At 33.5% G+C, this 21274-nt stretch overlaps 1 protein-coding gene across 5 annotated transcripts in view; it reads left to right on the forward strand.

Moving 5' to 3' along the window:
- RANBP17 (RAN binding protein 17) overlaps positions 1-21274 on the forward strand; it is a 255244-nt gene that overhangs the window by 38914 nt on the left and 195056 nt on the right. For all 5 annotated transcript variants that reach the window (XM_081035898.1, XM_081035899.1, XM_081035900.1 and 2 more), the window contains one exon: positions 12652-12757. In XM_081035898.1, the coding sequence (XP_080892024.1) occupies positions 12652-12757 (106 nt within the window). The remainder of the gene's footprint in view (positions 1-12651; positions 12758-21274) is intronic.

A 21274-nucleotide genomic window follows, 5' to 3' on the forward strand; every position in this document is an offset into this window, starting at 1 on the left:
TTTTTATTTATTTTTGACACTAATCCTTTAGTTATTTGAATTGTAAATATGGTCTCTAAGTCTGTGACTTGTCTTTATATATCATGTTAACGTGTCTATTCTCTTATTTTCATATCATACTTTAACTAGTTCACCTAATCTTTTTGAAAAGGCAATATATTTACATTGCCCAGAAAAAAGAAATTAAAATGTGTTGTTCTAGTCCTGTAATGTGTCTTCCTATTCTTTACTCTAACAAGTAACTATTCTTACTAGTTTTACATATCTTTACTAAGTTTCTAATGTATATACACCTATGAATTCATATATAATTTCTTATTCCTCCCTTATGTACATAAAATGTGGTATACTACCTCGTTGTTCTATTCCTTGCTTGTTTTTTCATTTAACAATGTATTTTATGGCTATTTTGAAATTAATATTTAGAGAACACTCATTTTTTTATAGATGTATAACATTTTATTTTTTGAATGTATCATAATTTATTTAATCGTTCCCTCCACTATTGAAAGTCATTTGCATTATTTGCCATCTTCTGCTATTCAAACTAATGCTATACAAATTAACCTTATACATACGTTGTGCCATTTTGGCAATTCTTATATCTTCTTTTGTGAAATGTCTGTTCACATTTTTTTGCCCATTTTTAAATTGGGTTGTTTGTTCTTTTATACGTATTCTGATTGGAATTATAAGGGTGTTATATATTCTATATATAATCCCGTTCTCACATATATGTTTGCAAATCTTTTCACCCTTTCTGTGGTTTTGTCTTCTTCACTGCATTTCAAAGAGCAAAAGTTTAAAATTTTGATGATCTACCTTTTCAAAATTTCTTTATGCCTTGTGATTTTTATATTTAAGAAATCTTGTCTAAATCAAGTCACCAAGATGATCTTTTATGTTTTCTTCTAGATGCTATTATGTTTAAGTCTTTGATCCACTTTGGGTTAATTTTTGTGAATGGTATGAGGTAAGAATAAGGCCCCCTCCCCAACCCAGACAGTTATCAAGTTGTTTTAGCTGAAACAACTTGAAAAGACTCTTTTTCCCCATTGAATTATCGTGACACCTTTGTCAAAACCAATTGACCATAAAAGGCTAGGGCCTATTACTGATCTCTGTTCTGGACCCTTGACCCATATGTCTGTCCTGATGCCAGTGTTATACTTTCTTGGGTTCTGTAGCTTTATAATTCTTGATAGCGGGTCATTTGACTCCTCCAGTCTTAGTCGTCTTTCTAAAAATAGTTTTGTCTGTTCTAGGCTTTTTAAAAATTATTATTAATTTCTGTATTAATTTTACCATGAGTTGTCAAATTCTTCCAAAAAACTCACTAGATTTTGATTGGGATTGCCTCAATCTGTACATCAGTTTGGGTCATTTTAACAATATTCAGTCTTCCAGTTTATTGACTTATGGTATATTGTTGTTCTTGTGTAGGTGTTCTTTTATTTTCTTTGCAATGTTTTGTTGTTTTCAGTATACAAGTATTAAAAATGTTTAACTAAATTTATTCCTATATATTTTATGCCATTTAAATTTTATGATTATTCTCTGTCACTCTGTAAAACTAGAATTGATTTTTGTCTTTGTGTCTATGACTTTTGCTAAATTTCCTTATTCTAAGAGTTTTTTTGTAGATTTTTTAGGATTATTTAATATGATCGTGTCATCTGCAAATAAAGATAGTTTATCGTGTCATCATGCCTTTTATTTCTTTTTCTTGCTTTATTATAGTGTTACAACCTCCAGTACAGTTTTGAATAAAATAGCCTTGTTTTTGTTTGTACGTAGAAATCATTCACCCTTTTACCATTGAGTATGATGTTATCTGTAGGTTATTTTTTAAAGATGTCCATAATAAATTTTAGGAGGTTCCCTTCTATTCCTCTAGCTATTTATAATGAATGGGGCATTGACATTTTTTTTTAAATGCTTTTTTGCAGCTATTCAAATGATCTTTTTTCCCCTTCATTTTACTAATATAGTGAATTACATTGATTGGTTTTTCTATGTTAAACTAGCATTGCATTCCTAGGATAAATTCTACTTGGCTATAATATACTTTTGATTTTATTTATTTACTTATTTTCCTAATTTTAGATGGAGACTCCACATCTTTGATTTTCAGATTTTGGTATTTTTCTAATAAAAATATTTAAAGCTATAAATTTTACTTCAAACATTGCTTTGGCTGTATCTCACAAATTTTGATGTAATTATCATTAAAAATTTTTTTTTCATCTGTTAATTGTTAATTTATATGTGTATTGTTTAGAAGTATGCTTTATATTTCCAAATATCTGGAGTTTTCCTAGATGTCTTATTGTTACTGATTTCTAATTTAATTCTGCTTTAGAATTTTGTATTATTTCAGTCTTTTTAAATTTATTGAGTTGTCTAATGAACCAACATATGATTTATACAGTAAACATACTATGTGCAATAGAAAAGAATATGTATTTTATCATCATTGGGTATAACAGTATGTAAATAGAAATTAAGTCAAAATGGTTAATAGGGTTGTTCGGATATTCTTTGTCTTTACTGATTTTGTTTGTTTTGTTTTGGTCTATTTCTATTATTTACACAGAGAGAGAGGTGCTAAAATCTCCAAATATGATTGTGGAATTGTATATAGTGCTTTTAATTGTGAATTTTGCTTCATATATTTTTTAATCTTTATTAAATTTATTGGTGTAACATTAATTAGTAAAATTATGTAGGTTTCAAGTGTACATTTCTATAACACATCATCTCTATATTATTAATAAATTGTGTGGTCAACGCCCAGAGTCAAATGGAAGGAGAACTGACTCATGTAGATATTTATAATGGTTTTGTCTTCCTTATTAATTGATCCTTTTATCTTGAAATTTATCTTACCTAATATGATGATAGCCAGTGCGTTCTTATGCTTTCTGTTTACATGGAATAGCCTTCTCCATCCATTTACTTCCAATCTGTCTGTATCTTTATATTTAAAGTGTGTTTCTTGTAGACAGTGTATAGTTCTTCCTTTTAGAAAATCCATTGTGATTATTTCTATCTTTTAATTGAGGTGTTCAGTCCATTAACTAAATGGGATGAAGATCTATCAACTCAATACCATTTAAACTATTTCCTTAGAATAAGATTTTTAATATCACACTAGTAGTCTATATTTAGGCCTTAAATCATGAGGTCTGACTTGAGGGTTTTTTCCTTCCTGTCCAGCTAGCATAGAAGTCACATCCAACAAGTTTCTTTGTTGTTTTTCTCTGTCCAGGGCAGGTTTTCTTCCCTCCAGTTCACTTATTCACTAAAGGTATCACTGTGTTTCAGTTTTCTGTGAGAGTGTTTTTACTGGACTCCTCACGTTGGGCGTGCTCGTTCTTCGTCCTCCCATCATCAAAGGAGAAGTTCAAGTTCTCTAATTGTTTCTATGTTTATGTCTCTAAATTTCAGCCTTCACATCAGTTTTTGCCTTTGAGGATTTATTTTACTTTCTTAGGAATCCAGTAGTGCACTGGGGGCCTTTGTGCAAATTAGCAGAAAGCTGGTGCAGCGCCAGACTCAGTGAGCACTGTGCAGGTGGATTTCAGTCCCTCTTGTCCCTTCAATTAAATATCTTTTTATAGATGTGCAGTTGCCCTGTCAGCCATATTGCAGGGTTTTCCTTTTTCCCCCGATGACATAGTGTCAGCCTTATATAGAATCTTTTCAGGTTTATTCTCTACAGTAATTCAGTTATAGTGTGTTATAATTTGGCTCATGTGTAGCCACCTACTATAAAATCACATTTTCTTTTTTAGTTTCTATCACAATTGGTGTTTGCTTCTTTAAACATAAATAATTAGTAGTAACTTTCATGTCAGTGTGGTCAGCTAGATGTGCTGAAAGGCCTTTCAGCTGCAGAACAGCTTAGGGTTGAACTTTCTAATGGATAAGTACAGACGGTCCTCGACTTCCATGGCTTCACTGACGATTTGTTTGACTTTAGTGCCAGTATTGGTAAAGCCTTGGTCCTCAAGTTGGGTGGGGTGTTTTTTTATTACATGGGTGTTTTTTTATTACACTTCATACACATTGCATATATGATATATTTCAAAATATATCATATATATTTTCATAGATCTAAATATTTCAATACAATGTGAAAAGATTCAGTTGTAAAATCAAAGACCTATGTTCCTACAAACAGGTATTTCCTGCAACATGTATTTTAGCTGTTCTAAAATACATGAGTGGAATTAACTGAAAGGTAATAATTTACTGATGCTAAATAGTTCTGTAAATTATGAGTAAGATAAATCAGACTTGATTTTTGATTAATATAAATTCAAGAAGTTTTTATAGTTGGATACACTGTGTAGTTTTAATAAAAGAACATTCCAAAGCCTCTAATATAATGCCTGATACATATAAAATTTTTGATAAATACTTGTTTCCTTTCTTCTAGTCCAAAGATCAGTGGAATCTGTCCGCCTTTTAAAGATACCTGTGGTCTACTCAAAAGTGATCGTTTTATATTACGAAAAATGCCTAGTATGGCTCTAGTTTATACCACTGTATGTAGCAGTATTCAGTTTCTTTTGTGCAGACTAAACACTTCAGTTAGTGTTGAACAAAGAAAATTATATGCTCTCGTTATGTGTGCTTTAATTTAGATGCTTAATGGCTTTTAATGTTACCAAATAAGTTTATTATTATATTATGATCTCATTTGTATTATATTGCCTTGCTCTTCCATATTTGTGGTGATATGGTCATGGTTTACGAAAACAATAATCCCTAAGAAATAGGTCATTAACAGTAGTTAACGATTACTTGTGATCTATGGTAATGACTGATTTCTTTGGGATTATTGCAGTTATAAACCATAATTACAGATTATTACAGCAATAATTATTTTGTTAAAGGAAAAAATGTTCTGTGCTTGAACAGCTGCTGAAACAAGTGCACTGAACATTTCAGAATAATGGAAAATTATAATGAAAATTTGGTCTTATGAGATATTTTTTAAATTTACAGATATGTAATTTATGTATCAGATATTTATATTTCTAAATATAATTTAGATTTATGGATTTATATGGTTCTTTAAACTTTGTGGATGTAATTCTGTAACTAAAGTAACTTCTTAGCATTTATTATTTTGATAGCCAGTCTAAAATTGTTGAGGTTTAGGGAAGGGTTTAATGTGTATGAGAAGTATCACTTCTCATTCAATTAAATATGAAAAATTATATTTGATAGCTTAATAATAATGCCTTTGTATTTCATTGTTCATTTCTAACACTAATCCTAATTTATTCAATCAGTAGTTAAGTTTCTAAGGGTTAAGAAATGCCTGTTTAAGGGTTTCTAAGGGTTAAGAAATCACTGCTTTCTAAAACAGGAAGAAGTAAATACACATTCTGTTTTTCTCTAAATAAACTTCCATTTAAAATTTACCATAATTTTAGAAAACAATGCCCACAATTAATAACAGGCTATCTTTGCATATTATTCTTTGATATAAAAGTTTTAATTCAAGGTCAAGAATAAAATATTAAAGAATAAAAAATTTAAATTTGAGAAGTCCATGTCCTATATTTAATATCTTTTGTCTTCTATAATTAGACAATGATACTCGTTATACTGCATTGAAAATATCATTTCCCCCCCTTATCTGTCTTACAGGTTTCAATTTCTTGGGCATGGGGTTCTTACCTTACCTCATACATGTACATATTTTGTTATATCCCTACAGTAGATCATGACATAGTAGGTACTCAGCACATGCTTTTCAGAATGTATTTTACTTGGGAATTTTTTCTTTTCAGTTTAGGGTTTTTTGTTTTACAAACAGCATTAAGAAAGTATATATAGCTAATTGTAACTAGCTTTAATTGCAACAAGCCTCTTTGGTAGAGAGGAAAGAACTTTAAAAGTTTTAATATAGTGTGACTTAACTTTCTTGAGCAGCTTCTAAAATAAAACTCAGAATGAACATACCAGTGTTACATATTGATATGTTTTTTGGTTTTTGTAAGTATGATGTAGAAGAACTAACAAGGGGATAGTTATTTAATAATAATAGAACTAATAGCCAACACTTACGGAGCATTTACAACAGGCATTATGATTATGAGTACTTTACTTCCAGAATACCATTTAGTGCTTTTCACAAGCCTTTGAGCTAGGTATTATTTTCATCCTCCTATTTATAAATGAGGAAATTAAAGCCAAGAGAGATTATGTAAATAGCATAATAAATATAGAGGCAGGATTTGAACCCTGGCTGTGCTCTTGGTAGCTAAATCATATAGCCTTCATTTTTCTACTATTGATCTTCCAACAGAGAAATATAAAAATCACATGCATGATGAACTCTTTGTGTATTTTTAAGAAGACTTATTTTACTAAGAGCTCATGGGCATATGCTTCTATGTTTACATTAGTGATAAACCCCCAAATTAAATTCGCTTATCTTAAATTCAACTATTCACCAAATATTCATTTGATATGTCACATATACCTGGTTTTATAAAGTGGGTGGTTTGGGAATCAAAAGAAGTGTGAAAAGCCCTAAAAATGATCCCAAAGGCCAATGCAGTCTCATCTGTGGTCAAATTTTGGGAGACAAGTAGAGAACAGTTCAGGGTTAGGAATTAAAATGTGTTAAATAAACCTTAAGAGATTGCTGGATCATCAAAGTCTGTCCAGCTAATGGACAACCGTGTTGCGTATTACCTTTTATCAATCTTGAGAGGAAATGATGTGTATCTCATAATAGTATGAGATCATCAAGTTCTGTCATCAAGGTCTGTCCAGCTAATGGACAAACATGTTGCATATTCCCTTTTATCAATCTTGAGAGGAAATGATATGTATCTCATAATAGTATGAGACTGGATTCTTGGAAGTTCGTTACCTATATTTCAATCATAGCTCTGCACTTTTTAGTATGGATTTGTGACATTAAATGAATATATAGAGAGTGGATTGAATGTTTAGAACAGTGCCTAGTGTGCGAGGTCTGACAGTTATGTTCGCGAGCTCATCCTAGAAAAAGTGCTGCGTACCTCATTGCTGAGTATCACTACAGTCACCTTTGAAGTACTCTCCTTGGGAAGCTCTGCACCGACATCAGCACCTAGTCCTCCCTTCAAAGCAGTTTTGGAACTCTTTTTCTGGAATGGCCATCAAAGCTGTCGTATTACTCTTGAGGTCCTGAATGTCATCAAAATGTCTTCCTTTCAATATTTGCTTTATCTTTGGGTAAAGAAAGAAGTCATTTATTTCCTGGCTAAAAACTCCCTCACAGACAGTGCCGTGTGAGCTGGTGCATTGTGGTGCAAGAGCCATGAATTGTTGGTGAAAAGTTAAGGTCATTCTTAACTTTTCACTCAGCCTTTTCAGCATTTCCAAATAGTAAACTTGGTTAACTCTTTGTCTAGTTGGTACAAATTCATAATAAATAATCCCTCTGATATCAAAAAAGGTTAACATTGTTTTTAACTTTTGATTTGGACTGACGGAACTTTTTCGGTTGTGGAGAATTGGCTGACTTCCATTGTGCACTGTGATGCTTTGTCAGGGTCGTATTGGTACACCCATGTTTCATCACCAGTGATAACGGCCCAAAACATTGTCTTGCCTCTCCAAAAGGCCTTGGTAAACTTCAACTCTCCTTTGCTTTTGTTCATTGGTGAGCTCCTTTGGGACCTTTTTTTTAAAAAAAAAGTTGGGGAATATTGGGGAACAGTGTATTTCTCCAGGGCCCCTGAGCTCCAAGTCAAGTCGTCCTTCAATCTAGTTGTGGAGGGCGCAGCTCAGCTCCAAGTCCGGTCACCATTTTCAATCTTAGTTGCAGGGGGTGCAGCCCATCGTCCCATGTAGGAATTGAACCAGCAACCTTGTTGCTAACAGCTCGCACTCCAACCAACTGAGCCATCTGGCCACCCCCCTTTCGGACCATTTTTGCACACACCTTCCTCATGCCAAGACTTTCAGTTAAGATTTTCTTAACTGTTTCTCTATCGATGTTTACTTGGTCTGCTATGCTTCTCACAGTCAGCGTATAATTTTGACGCAGAATTTGATGAATTTTTGCAATGTTTTTGTTCTGCTCGACACTAGCCACCCTGACCTCTCTTCATTAGTGACACGTTCTCTCCCCTCAGAAAAACATTTAATCTATTTGTACACTGCCGTTTTCTTCATGCCATTATCCCCATAAGCTTGAACTAACATGTCCCTGATTTCACTCCCACTCTTGGCAAGTTTACCAAGAAATTTAATGTTTTTTTATTGCTCTAATTCAAGCTCAGACATTCTCGCGATGGCACACAAAAACACGCAACAACAATAATGAACGCCACTCAGCAAGATGTTGTCACACGTCGGCACGAACACAGCTGTGAGACATTGATATACCAAGGTTATGAAATCTTATTGAGCTGTTTGTACAGTGCTGCCAATGTAAGCGCACAGTGGCAAGTTCGCGAACTTAATTGTCGGACCGCGTCTATATCATGTTAGTACCAAAGTAAAAACAAAAACGAAGCAGGAAAGAGGAATCTGAAATGTTTGGGATCAGATTGTGTTTCAGTTATCTCGTGCCTAAACTTAATGGCTTATCAAATAACAAGCGTTTTATTATTATCTCTCAGTGTTCTCTGCAATTGATGAGTCTCAGCTGGGGTTGGTGTCACCTGAATGATTCTTTACTCACATACCTAGTATCTGGGCTGGAATGTTTGATGAATGGGCTCTCGTTGGGAATTCCTCTCTCCATGCCGTCTCCCTACACAGCTGGCTTGAGCCTCTAATAGTATGATTGTTTCAGGGTATGTGGTTTTCTACATGGTACCTGGCTCCTCCAGAGTGAACGTTTCCTAAGGGACTAGAGGAAGCTGCCAGTACTCTTAAAGGCTAAGCCCCATCCTGGAATAGTGTCACTTCCACCGTATTTTGTTGGTCAGCACAGTCACAGTTCAGCCCAGACTTGCAAAGGTTTAAAAGCATAGACTTCACTTCTTGATGGCATGTGCATACATGGAAAGAAGGAGTCAATGATGGGTATCTTGAAGATAAGCCACCATCCTCTTAAGGGTTGAAAATTGATAGGAAAGCCATGTAAGCCCTCCTGAGAAGGTGAATTCATAGTCAGAGCTGTATCTTTCTCCAGTTATATTAAGCTATGTGAGTGTAAGCAAAGAATAAGTGGGAAATTGCATTTGAACAATTAGGGTTTTGAAGATGAGTATGTCAGAGCAAGAGAGGGGTTGAAATCATATGCAAGGCAGAGGTTATAACTGACCATAGAACTGAAGCTAAGTAAGCAGGACAGCGAAGACATAAAGGGTGTGGGAGGAAGTAAAAACGGTGGATCCCCAAAACTATTAGAACTAATAAGAAATCAGCCAAGCTGCAGGATCTAAGATCAATAAACCAAAATCAACCATGTGTCTATATTAGCAATGAACAATCAACAATGAAGCGACGATAACAAGTCATTTACAGTAACATCAAAAAGAATAAAATACTTAGGTATAAATTTTTTACAAAGAAGTGTAAAACTTGTACACTGACACTATAGAACATTACTGAAAGAAATTAAAGATCTAAATAACTGGAAAGACATCCACAGTCATGGATCAGAAGATTTAATATTGTTAAGATGGCAGTACTCTCCAAGTTGACCTACAGATTCAGCACAATCCCTGTCAAAATCCCAGCTGGCTTTGCAGAAAATGACAAGCTGATCCTTAAATTCATATGGAATCCAGGAAACCCAGAGTATCCAAAATGATCTTGGGGAAGAAAAGATATTGAAAACTAACACTTCCTGATTTCAAATTTTAGTACAAAGAAACAGTAATCAAGAAAATGGTATTGGCATAAGTTCAACATTAGAGCAATGAAATGGAATTGAGAGTCCAGGTATAAACCCTCCAATTTGTAATCAACTGATTTTTGACAGGGGTGGCAAGACAAATCAATGATGAAAGAATTATCTTTTCAACAAATGGTGCTGGGACAAATGGATATCCATATACACAAAGAATGAAGTTGGACCCTTATCTCTCACCATACATAAAAATTGAGTCAAAATGAATCATAGACCTAACTGTAGAGATAAAACTATGAAATTCTTAGAAGACAACAAGAGTAAATCTTTGTGACTGGGTTGGGCAATGGTTTCTTAGATAAAACACTAAAAGAAAAATTGGAAATTTGGACTATATCAGAATTAAAATTTTATGTACTTAAAAGGACACTGTCAATAAAGTGAAAACAACCCACAGAAAATATTTGCAAATCATATATCTGATAAGGGACTTGCATTTAGAAAACAGAACTCTTACAACTCAATACTGAGAAAGAGAACCCAATTTAAAAATGAGCAAAGGATTTGAATACACATTTTTCCAAAGAAGACATGCAAATAGCCAGTAAGCACATGAGAGGATGCTCAACATCAGTCGTTAGGGAAAGGCATGTGAAAATTACAGGGTACCACTTCACACCTACTAGGGTGGGTTAAACATAAAGACATGATAACAAGTGTTGACAGGGATTTGTAGAAATGGGACCTTCATGCATTGCTGGTGGGAATGTAAAATAGTGCAGCTGCTTTGGAAAACAGTTCGTCAGTTCCTCAAAATGTTAAAAGTATAAGTATATTATGACTCAGTTATATCAATTCTAGGTATACCCAATAAATGAGAACATACATCCATATAAAAACTCTACATAAATATTCATAAAATTATTGTTTATAAAGTCAAGGTGGAAAGAACCCAAATGTCCATCAGCTGATGAATGGGTAAATAAAATGTGGTATGTTCAACAATGGAGTGTTATTTAAAAGCCATAAAAACTAATGCAGTATTATAATACATGCTACAACGCGAATGGTTCTTGAACACATGCTAAGTGAAAGAAGGCAGTCACAAAGACCAGATATTGTATGATTCCACTTACATGAAATGTCCAGAATGGGAATAATCTAAAGAGACATAAAGTAGATCAGTAGTTGCTTAGGGTTGGGTGGGTGGGGGTACAGAGTAAGATTTTTTTGGAAGGTATGAAAATCTTCTAAAATAAGATTGTGGTGATTGGTACATAACCCTGTGAATTTAATAAACATTGAACCTTTCAAGTGCATGAATTGTATGGTATGTGAATTACAGCTCAGTAAAGTTGTTTAAAAAGGTGAAAGATTCATGGATTTGAGGTTCCCAATAGAACAAAGGATTGTATGTAAGGTAGCTTTCTAATACCTTCAGTTTCCTACATGAGCTTTTTTTCCTGTTACCTTTTTCACTATACATTCATAATTCATAAAACTGAGTTACTTTATCTTATTGGTGATCTTATTCTCTAATCTGCTTCACATTGCTCATGTACGAGGCTGCATAATTGGTTAATTTTGATTTATTCATTGTTTTGTGATAGGTTAAGGGACGTGGATACTTGCCAGGTTATATTTCTAAGAGAAAGTTTGTCTCCTCCGTAGGCCGATGTGTCTCCAGAAGTTTGAGGTAGTTGATTACTTGTAGTATGGTAATGACTGCTAGTATCCACAGGAAGACAGAATGTGTTGTTTTTCTACATTTATTTATCCTTCCTAAGTCTTCTAAAAGCACTCTGCCTTTTGTGATTGTTCAATACCTGGTTAAAAAAACAACAACACGTAACACTTTAGTTCACTTGAAAAGGTTTCCCAATACCAAAACATAATTGATTTCAGTATTATGAAATAGCCTGCTCATCTTTGAAAAATCAATCGCCAAGAATAGCATGAAATTTCTTTTTAGCAAGATATTGGTGTGTTGTTAATTATTCATAAAGGTCTCAAAAATCTTGGAGAATCTGATACGTAGATCGATGAAGCTAGAGATGTAAAATAATGCCTTAAATAAAAACCATCCAATATAAATATCTCCGTTTCTAAACTGTCAATGTTGTCTGCCCCAAAGTAAGATTTGTGAAAACTATAGATGTTTCCTGTGTCACTGTTGTGTCACTGTTGTACAGTTATTTAATCCTTTGCTGCTGTTGCCCACGGAATTAATTTGGTTGTCAAACAATATGATTTACACAGTGAAAGTCGCAGATTTTTAAAAATTATACATGAAAATACAAAGGGAATAAATCAACTACCATCTGTTATGTTCCAAGTAGGAGCGATATTAAAAATGATCTGACTGGTACTACCATGACATTGACCATTCAGAAAAGATTTTGGTCATTGGATCATAGTGGTACTTACTGACTAACAGCCTGGATCCAGACATTACCTTTGGTGTTTTGGTATCACATTTAATTTTTAATCGTAAATCTTCAGGGTAGATATTGTGTTTTCCATTTTGCAAATGAAAATCCTAAGATGTAAAGGGGTAAGTAATTTATGCAAGATCACATAGCAAATTGGTACAGCTGGGATTCAGACAGTTTTATCTGGCTCTAAAATCTGTCATTTTCACTGTTATACTTACTGCCTTGATAAACTTAAAACCGAACTTTTCATTCTCTGTCAAGAACTGAGTTCACAACAGTTCATCCTTTGTTTGGCAGAATAGATCATTATTCTAATTTTGGAACTTTCTAAAAAAACTAAGCTTTGTTTGTATCAATGCTTCATAAATATTTTTCTTTTTTCTTATGTATTAGGGCGTCTTGCATGGCTGGTATACTTAGTTGGGACAGTTGTTGGAGGAAGATTAACATACACCAGTACAGATGAACATGATGCTATGGATGGAGAATTATCCTGTCGGTAAGTAATGGCCACACAATTGACAAAAATTTAACAAGTAGTTAAGAAATTTGGTTACTGAACTGGTATGATGAGCTAAAGCATTTTCTGTTTGGCCATTTGAGGAAGGTAGTCTTTTCCTTTTCACTCATGAGAAAACCAAGGCTTAGAGGTTAAGTGATCTGTAGATGTCGTCTCTAACAAGTGGTATAGTCAGATATATTTTCATTTGTTTAAGTCGCGTGATGAAGATTTAGCTTGCTGTTTTATTTCTGACAAAGCATGCAAAATTGGTGTTTATTGGGATGGTGGCAAAATTGGGGTGACATCCATCTGGTTAAAATCAATGGATAGTTACCCAAGACAAGCTTTGTTTATGATTGTTGACTAGATTTTTTCACCTCATGACCAGAGCCTTAATAAGAAACAGTAATTACCTCATATTTCTTTCTAAACTGAGGAAAATTCCTACGTATGAATAATAATGAGTCAGCTGGTTTTCCACGTATCTTATTTTTAAATAACATCTTTCTTTAAAACAAACTACTGCATGTTTTTGTTGAACACTTAAAAAATTCAAATGAAGAGAAAAGTCATATATTAGTTTGGAGGTAACTACTAGTGCCGTTTTGGTAAAGACCTTGAATCTTTTTAATTAATGCTTGAGGATATATGTACAGTACTAATTTTCAACATTTTTAAACAAAAATTATACAAGAATATTTTGTAAACAAATCAGGATACTAATTACAATACCTAATTTATTTAGGGTGATTATTAGGATTAAATGAGTTAATATTTTTAAAATGCTTAGAATAATAGCTGACAAATAGTAAGTACTATATTACTAAAACAAAGAAAAACAAAAAAGAAATCCAAACACTTCTTGTTTAAAAAAAAATCAAACATAGTATTGTGAACATTTCACCTAGACATGAAATATTCTAAGCTGTACCATAATTTAAACAAACCCTTGGTTTTGGAATTTTAAGTTGTTTCTCAATTTTTTCTTACTAGAAACTGCCTTGAGGTAAATATTCTTTTAGTTATATCTTTATATAGATCAAAATAATTTATTAGTTAATTCCTAAAAGCTGAAAAGCTGGTTGAATGGTACGTAGCATTTTAAAGACTTTTAATATGTATTACCAAATGGCCTTCTGGAAAAATTGTACCAGTTTGTTCTCTTGAACCCAAAGACTGTGAAAGTTATCTTTTCCTGCAGTTGAACTAGATAATAGGATTCTTATCTTGACAGTTTATGCATAACAGGTGTCTCATTTGAATTTGTATTTCTTTGGTTACAAGTGGTGTCAAACATTGCTTTCCATTTCTATTTTTGCCATTTGTATTTTCTCTTCGTGATTTTTTTAATGTGTATAGATTTTATCATTCACCTGGTTTTCTTTCATGATAATCTTTCCTAATTATAAGAACTCAATATATATCAAAGATCTTAATATTTTGCTCTTCATTTAAAAAATGTTTTCTCCATGTTTTTGTTTTAGAAATTTGTTTGGTACTGGCTTTAAATATTTATGTATTCAGATCTATGAATTTTTTTCCTTCCTTTTTTTCTATTGCTCAAGCTTAGAAAAGTTGTTCCATACCTCAATAATAAAAATACCTATCTACATATATTTTCTCCTAGTTTTATGGATTCAGCTTTTTATATTTAATATAGCTGACATTCATTTTGTTCTACATAATTTTTCCAGCATTTCCAAAGTGTTAACCAATTAATGTCAACCTCACCCTCTGCTGATTTGAAACACCACTTTCATCTTACACAAAATTGTTATGTGGTTCTCTAGGCCTTTTATTCTTGTCCATTGACCTTTAAACTCTATTCTAACACCACTATCACCTTATTAAAGTTCTTAACATTGTTATTCCTTGTTGTGATATTTTCCCTTATTATTATTCTTAAATTCATTCTTAAATGTTTCATAAATTTGTTCCCGTTTTGAATAGACATTCTCCCTTCATTCCGTATCCTTTTTAACTATTAAACTAGCTCTTTCCAGTAAAATTTGAATCTGAATGGAACATAAATATTTTTAGTTTTTCTAAGGTTTGTTATTTCCAATATCAAATCAGTTTAAAATACGAATGAATGTGGACATTCTTAACATGCTTTGGTTAATTTTAAACCAAGTGAGCAATTTGCCTCTTTTATCATAACATTACATATTTAGTAAACTAGAAATTAAGTATACTTTTTGCTGTAGCTCGTTTGATTTTTTAAAAGTTTTTATTATCAAGTAGGGAAATAGCCATTGGCATTATTTTCCTGCAAAATATGTAACAAGAAATAAACAAATGTGGGTGTATATTTGCCAAGTAGAAAAATTTAATTTTAAGCAGCAAACCTATTTAACTTTAAATAAGATTTGTTTTATGTTTCAGCCTACATCCCCTCCCTAGAAAACAGAGCCTTAGGCTTTTTTGAGGGGTAGGAAGAAGGGTGCATTTTCAGGGAAGAAAGAAAGAAAGAAGGAAATGAGAGAATAAGAGAAAACAAGTAGAGTCAGTCCTCATTATTCACAGATTCCATATTTGCAAATTTGCCTACTTGCTAAAATTTGTTTGTACTCCAAAATCACACTCATGATGCTGTTACAGTCATTCTTGGACATATGCATAGAGGCAAAAATTTTAAGTTGCTGGATGTGCACTTTCCCAGCTGAGGTTGACAGATGCTCTGCCTTCTTCTTTCAGTTCTTATAATTAAATAAGTGTCCTTTTTGCTGTCTATTCAGTGCCATCGTTTTTGCATTTTTGTGCTTTCTGTTGGTGGTTTTGCAGTTTAAAATGGCCCCCAGCATAGTGCTCAAGTGCTGGCTAATGAGCCTCAGTATAGGCTCTTAGGTGCCTTACGGAAAAATACGTGTGTTTGTTTAGGTAAGCTTCATTCAGGCCGGTGGCACTGCCGTTGGCTGAGTTCAGTGTTAATGAATCAACAATATGTATTAAATTAGGTGCCTTTAAACAGAAACACGCATAAAATTAGGACATGTGTTGATCAGTTGATGAAAATATGGTGACCATAGGTCCTCAGGAACCTAATCCCATGTTTCCGTTAGGAGCAGGGGTGCAGTATTCAGTAAGGGAGTTTTCACGGCCACTCTACAGGGCATAAGTACCATGAATAATGAGAACCCCCTGTATAGCGGTAATGCATCACGCACCTGCTGGTCCGCTTTTACAGGCATTTTGCCCAGAGACCACATGGAACCCCTGTGTTTCAAGACAGTTCTTGTTGGCAGTAGAGGGATGGCGATTATGGGCAAGCAATTTATCTGTTTGCTGATTTGAGTCTCATTTCTTATTGATTGAAGTCTCCTCCTGGGGTGTTTAACTTTTCCATACTTCTTAGTTGTGTTCCCTCTTTGAGAAACTGCTGGGGAAGCCAGAGCTTCTGTTGAGTCGGATGCAAGGGCAAGAGCTGTGGCAGTCCTCTCCTCTCCCCTGTGTGACGATTTGTAACTTCAGGAACTGTGTGAATCTTTACTGGGGCTGCCAGGCAAGTGATTGAGGGCAGGGGTGGGTGAGAGGTGGTGGTGGGTTAGTGGGTGTGTAAGAAGGGCCAAGCACATCAAGGTGAGGCTTCCATACTTTGTCTCGAAAAAACATAAATATTTGTTTTAAAATACTGAGATTTTTCAATTAAGTAAGAATGATGTTTTATGTAATGCTTTAAAATATCGATTTGATATGAAGAAGTTCCAAGGAACTAGAACTGTAATACTGTTGCCTTCTGTGTTGTTACATGATAACTTTGTAACTCCTAGGAGAACACTACCAAATTAGAAGATCACAAACCTCCTGCCAAAAATCGATGTGCTAGTTTATCAGGAAAAGTTTAATATTCTTAAAAGCTCCCAATATTGTGATAATTATAATTAAAACATGTTGCTTTAACATATTTAAATATACCACTTTAACTTAGCAAGTAAATATATTTGTGCTCAGGCCATACAATTCTAATTAAATGGAGATCACTTAATTTTATAGTCATTTCAGTTTCATTCATCATAATCAGAATGTAAACCTCTTGAGAGATTCCCCAGGGATTTTGTCTTAGTCATCCGGTATTTTTCATTTTGCGAGTGCTAGTAGAGTGGCTGCTTCATTCAAGCTCATTCCTGTCAGTTCCGTCACCCTGTTTCTCCTTGTTACTCTCACGTGCTCATCTCTGTCATCCCTCACCATTTGTTGAAGACTTTGACAACTAGCTCAGAGTTTTGCTCTCTCCAAACCCTTCAATCATATAGATGACTTCAACTTCTTTCCCGTCAGATCGTGGTACTCTCCTCTTCTCTACCTATAAGCTTCCGGTGGCTTCCCATCCCATATGAGACCAATTCCAAAGTCCTTGCCATGGTTCAAAGCATCTTCTGCTTGTCTGACCTCATTTTCTAGCCTTTCTCATTCAACTCAGCCACACTGTCCTCCTTGCTGGTTTTTGAGGATTACTAATATGTTTTCACTTTAGGGCCTTTGAACTTTTCTGCTAGGAATGTTTCTCTCAGATGTTTATGTAATACTCCCTCACTTCAGGCAGGTGTGTCCTCAGATGTCTCTTCCTCCTTTGACCTCCCTACCTAAAATAACATTCTTAGTCTACTTTATTTTCTTTATAGTACTTATTTTCTCTTAACACCTATATGTTTATTCCACAATAAGGGAAGGAATAAGCTTTAACTGCTTTGTTCATGGTTGTATTTCCTCATCTGCCTGGCAAAACCTTAACCCTGAAGTAATTCAGAGTTTTCTCTAACTTATTAAATGATAATAAAAGAAATTGCACACCTCTGCAGATGGATCCCATTGTCAATCAAGATACCATTTTTTACCTCAAATGAGCCCTCAGCATTACTTAGTGATTCTTTGTTGTTTTAGTAAAATCCTTGTTTTCTGACTTCCAAACACCTAAGGAACTTTCTTTCAGCACTCTTTCTCTTTGTCCTGTTCTATCCTAGAATATTAGGAATCCTCGCTAATCTCTTTGTACTGTTTATTATAGCACTTGTCATTCTTTATTCTAATTTCTTGTTTTATTGTTTTACTTTGCATAAATAATAGATTTCTGGATGACTGGGAATATATGTATCTTGCTCATTGTTGTATTTTGAACACCTAACACACATCTTCCATATGGTAGGCATTTGGATATGTGTTGACTAAATAATCATTTAGTTAATTGGATACCAAGGGGAATATAAAATGATTATCAAAAATTCATTTCTTTCTATTTGAAATAGTGTGTTTATACTTAGATCAAAAAAATTTTTTTTAATTAAATTTATTGGGGTGACAATTGTTAGTAAATTTACATAGATTTCAGTTGTACAATTCTGTATTACATCATCTATAAATCCCATTGTGTGTTCACCACCCAGAGTCAATTCTCCTTCCATCACCATATATTTAGATCAAAATTTTTTAATGATATATTTCTCATCTTAGTCCCTCCATGCTCTTTACCTAACAAGATTAAGGAAACATAAATGTAGGACAATAAATTGAAGCTGGAAGTGAATGTTATATATATATACAACACAAGCTTTGGTCTTAAGCACTTGTTAGAGGTGGCCACGAATCTTTGAAGAACACTGTGGCAGAGACTGCTAGTTGTCCCGTATCTCTTCTTCCCTTCTTCTGCGTTAGTAGAATACCTGAGTGCTTTGCTGGGCATGTGGCCACCTGAATAAAGACTAGCTTTACTGGACTCTCTTGCAGCTAGGTGTGGTTAAGTGATTATGTTTGGCAATTGGATGTAAGTGAATGTGGTATGTGCAACATAATGGGTGGAGCTGAAGAAGCCATCTTAGACCATAAAGTCATTGTGTGAATTGAGGCAAGTGTAACAACAAGATGGAAGGAACCTGAGTCCCTGATACACCATGGAACACCAACTAGTCCTGGAGCGCTGCCTTGGATTTTTGCTTGAGAGACAAATAAACATCTATATTGTTTAAGCCATGGTTATCTTGGATTTCAGGCACTTGCAGCTGAACTTCTTGTACAACTACCAAAACTTCTTTGATAAATGGATCATTTACCCTCCTGGGACTTCTTTCCTACTTTCCACAGGATGTCATTGCCTCTTAGGAAATGCAAATTGGCAGCTTAATATGAGTTGTAAAGGCATCCCAACAAACTGTCTTGTGGTTTTGTATCTTCCTCGGATTTTGGAATGAATGCCATAAAAAGGAAATAAAAGTAAACAAGAGCAAGTATGTAGAATCACCAAAGAACTAGAATAGGAAAGGAGAGGTTCTACCCAATAAAGAATTTGATAGTAAGACATGCCTTATAAGTCACTTGAAAAATCATCTGGATCCAGAGACAAAGTTTGATTTATGTATCCATCAATTTAACCAAAAATTATTCCAACAATCTGATAAGTCACCAATATACAGACTTTAAAATTCAGCTTTGTTTCTTCTCTCCAAATTAGATAATAAACACATCTTCAGGGTGAGGAGGTGACACTCAGTCACAGTAATTCTTAAATTTGATCTTTAGTTTTTCTTCATAAATTTTTATGGTATTAAAGATATTTGGTAAGTGAAGGATACTTTCAAATGAGTAGCTTAATGTATAAATATAGGATATAACTATAAATGTAGTTGTCAAAATATTATTTCATAATACTTTGGCAATAAATACCAAGATTTTACAAGAAGTTTATACACTGTAACCTAGACATTTGTTTCTAGAAATCTTTGGTAATAGGGTAGAGGACTGTAGTTATATTTTACTGAAATATGAGAATTTGTATGAAAAACAGGATGATTAAATGTTAACATAGCCTTAATATTATACAACCATTAAAAATAACATTTTGGAAAATTATTTAATAATATGAAAAAATAATCGGTTGAGATATATTTAGTGAGACAGATGAGTGGAATAGAATAATAGGTCCAGTAAGTAATTTGAATGCATAAATGAACTTAGTGTATATGATAAGGGGTAATTCAAAATAGTAAGTAAAAAGATAGACTATACAAGAAAGAAGTGGTGTTGAAGTAGCTGGGTAGACATTTGGGAAAAAATGATGATCCATATCACATCAGATATGTTCAAGATAAATGCAAATGTAAATGTAGAGGTAAATGTAAAAATGTGAAACATGAAAACACATCAAATTCAGGTAAGATCTTGTTATTATGCAAAATCCATAAAAGAAAAAGTTGATACAATTTTCCACATAAGGAAAACAACAAAAACTTCTACACGGCATTAGAAAATACAATAATCAAAGTCAAGAGACATATGAAAAATGAGGAAAAATATTTACAGCTCAATCACAGGCAAAGGGCTCTGTTTTCTAATATATAAAGAATTTGTAGAACTCAGCAATAAAATAGACACCCAATAGAAAAATTTGGCAAAGGATACGAATGAACAGGTCACTATAAAGGACATAAATATGACTTAAAAACATGCAAAATTTTTAACCTCATGTACATGACAGAAATAAAATTAAAACTACACCGCGATGCCATTTTTCACATTTCGATAAATCCTTAAGTTTAATATCCTGAATTATCTATGTGCATGTGGACACTCCGACTGATGATAGAAGTATAAATTGTTTCAATTTCTGTGCAGGGCAATTTGGTAATAACTATCAAAATTATAAAAGTTTATTTTCTTAAGCTAGTAGTTTGACTTTTAGAAGTGTATATTGTAACTGTACATGTGTGAATGTGGTGTACAAAATTAATTTCAACATTTTTTAACAGCAAGAAATTATAAACAACTTAAGCATCCATCAGTAGGGGAATGTTTGAAAGTATGGTACATTCAATATGATGGAATGTTAAAGGGCTGCAAAAGAGAATAAGGAAGTTCCTTATGTCTATATGGAAAGATCTGTGAGATATATTGTTAATGGAAAAAGCTGGGTTTAGAACCATAAGTATAGTATGCTCCATATGTTTAAAAGAGTTGGGAGGATAATATATAGCGGTATTTGCCTGTACATATATTTTAAAAAGTATCTGGCAGGAAGCAAACTATCAACAGTGTGTGTATGTATGTTCTGTGTGCATAACTGGAGAAGTGGGTGGGTCAGGCTAGGCATACCTGCCTTTCTTTGAGTGCTGCTTCCTCAACAACCTCTACTTCTGTCTCTTAAAAAGAATGTTACAATATGCTGATTGCGTTAGCACCAGGCACTGGGTTGCCATCCACTGGGAAATTTTCATGAAAATAGATAATGAAAGGATTTCTCTTTTGAAAATTCTAGACTAAGCTTTACATTATACTGAACTAAGTTTTTTTTCTCTAGGAAATTTAAGTTAACCTTCGGTTGTTTATGATTTTCTGTTAATAATAGTTGTACACTTGTATTAAAATATTAAGGTCATCTTGTAATTTATTTCAGGTGAAATTTTATTTATTAAAAAAGTGATATAACTTGATTGTTGTACCTCTTGATTTTTTGTTGTTGTTGTATTTTGAATCATGTGACCCTCAAATATATGATTACATGAAAATAGAAGGTTTAATGAAAAAAGT

Source organism: Rhinolophus hipposideros (genome assembly GCF_964194185.1).
Source record: "Rhinolophus hipposideros genome assembly, chromosome: 23".
NCBI lineage: Eukaryota > Metazoa > Chordata > Mammalia > Chiroptera > Rhinolophidae > Rhinolophus > Rhinolophus hipposideros.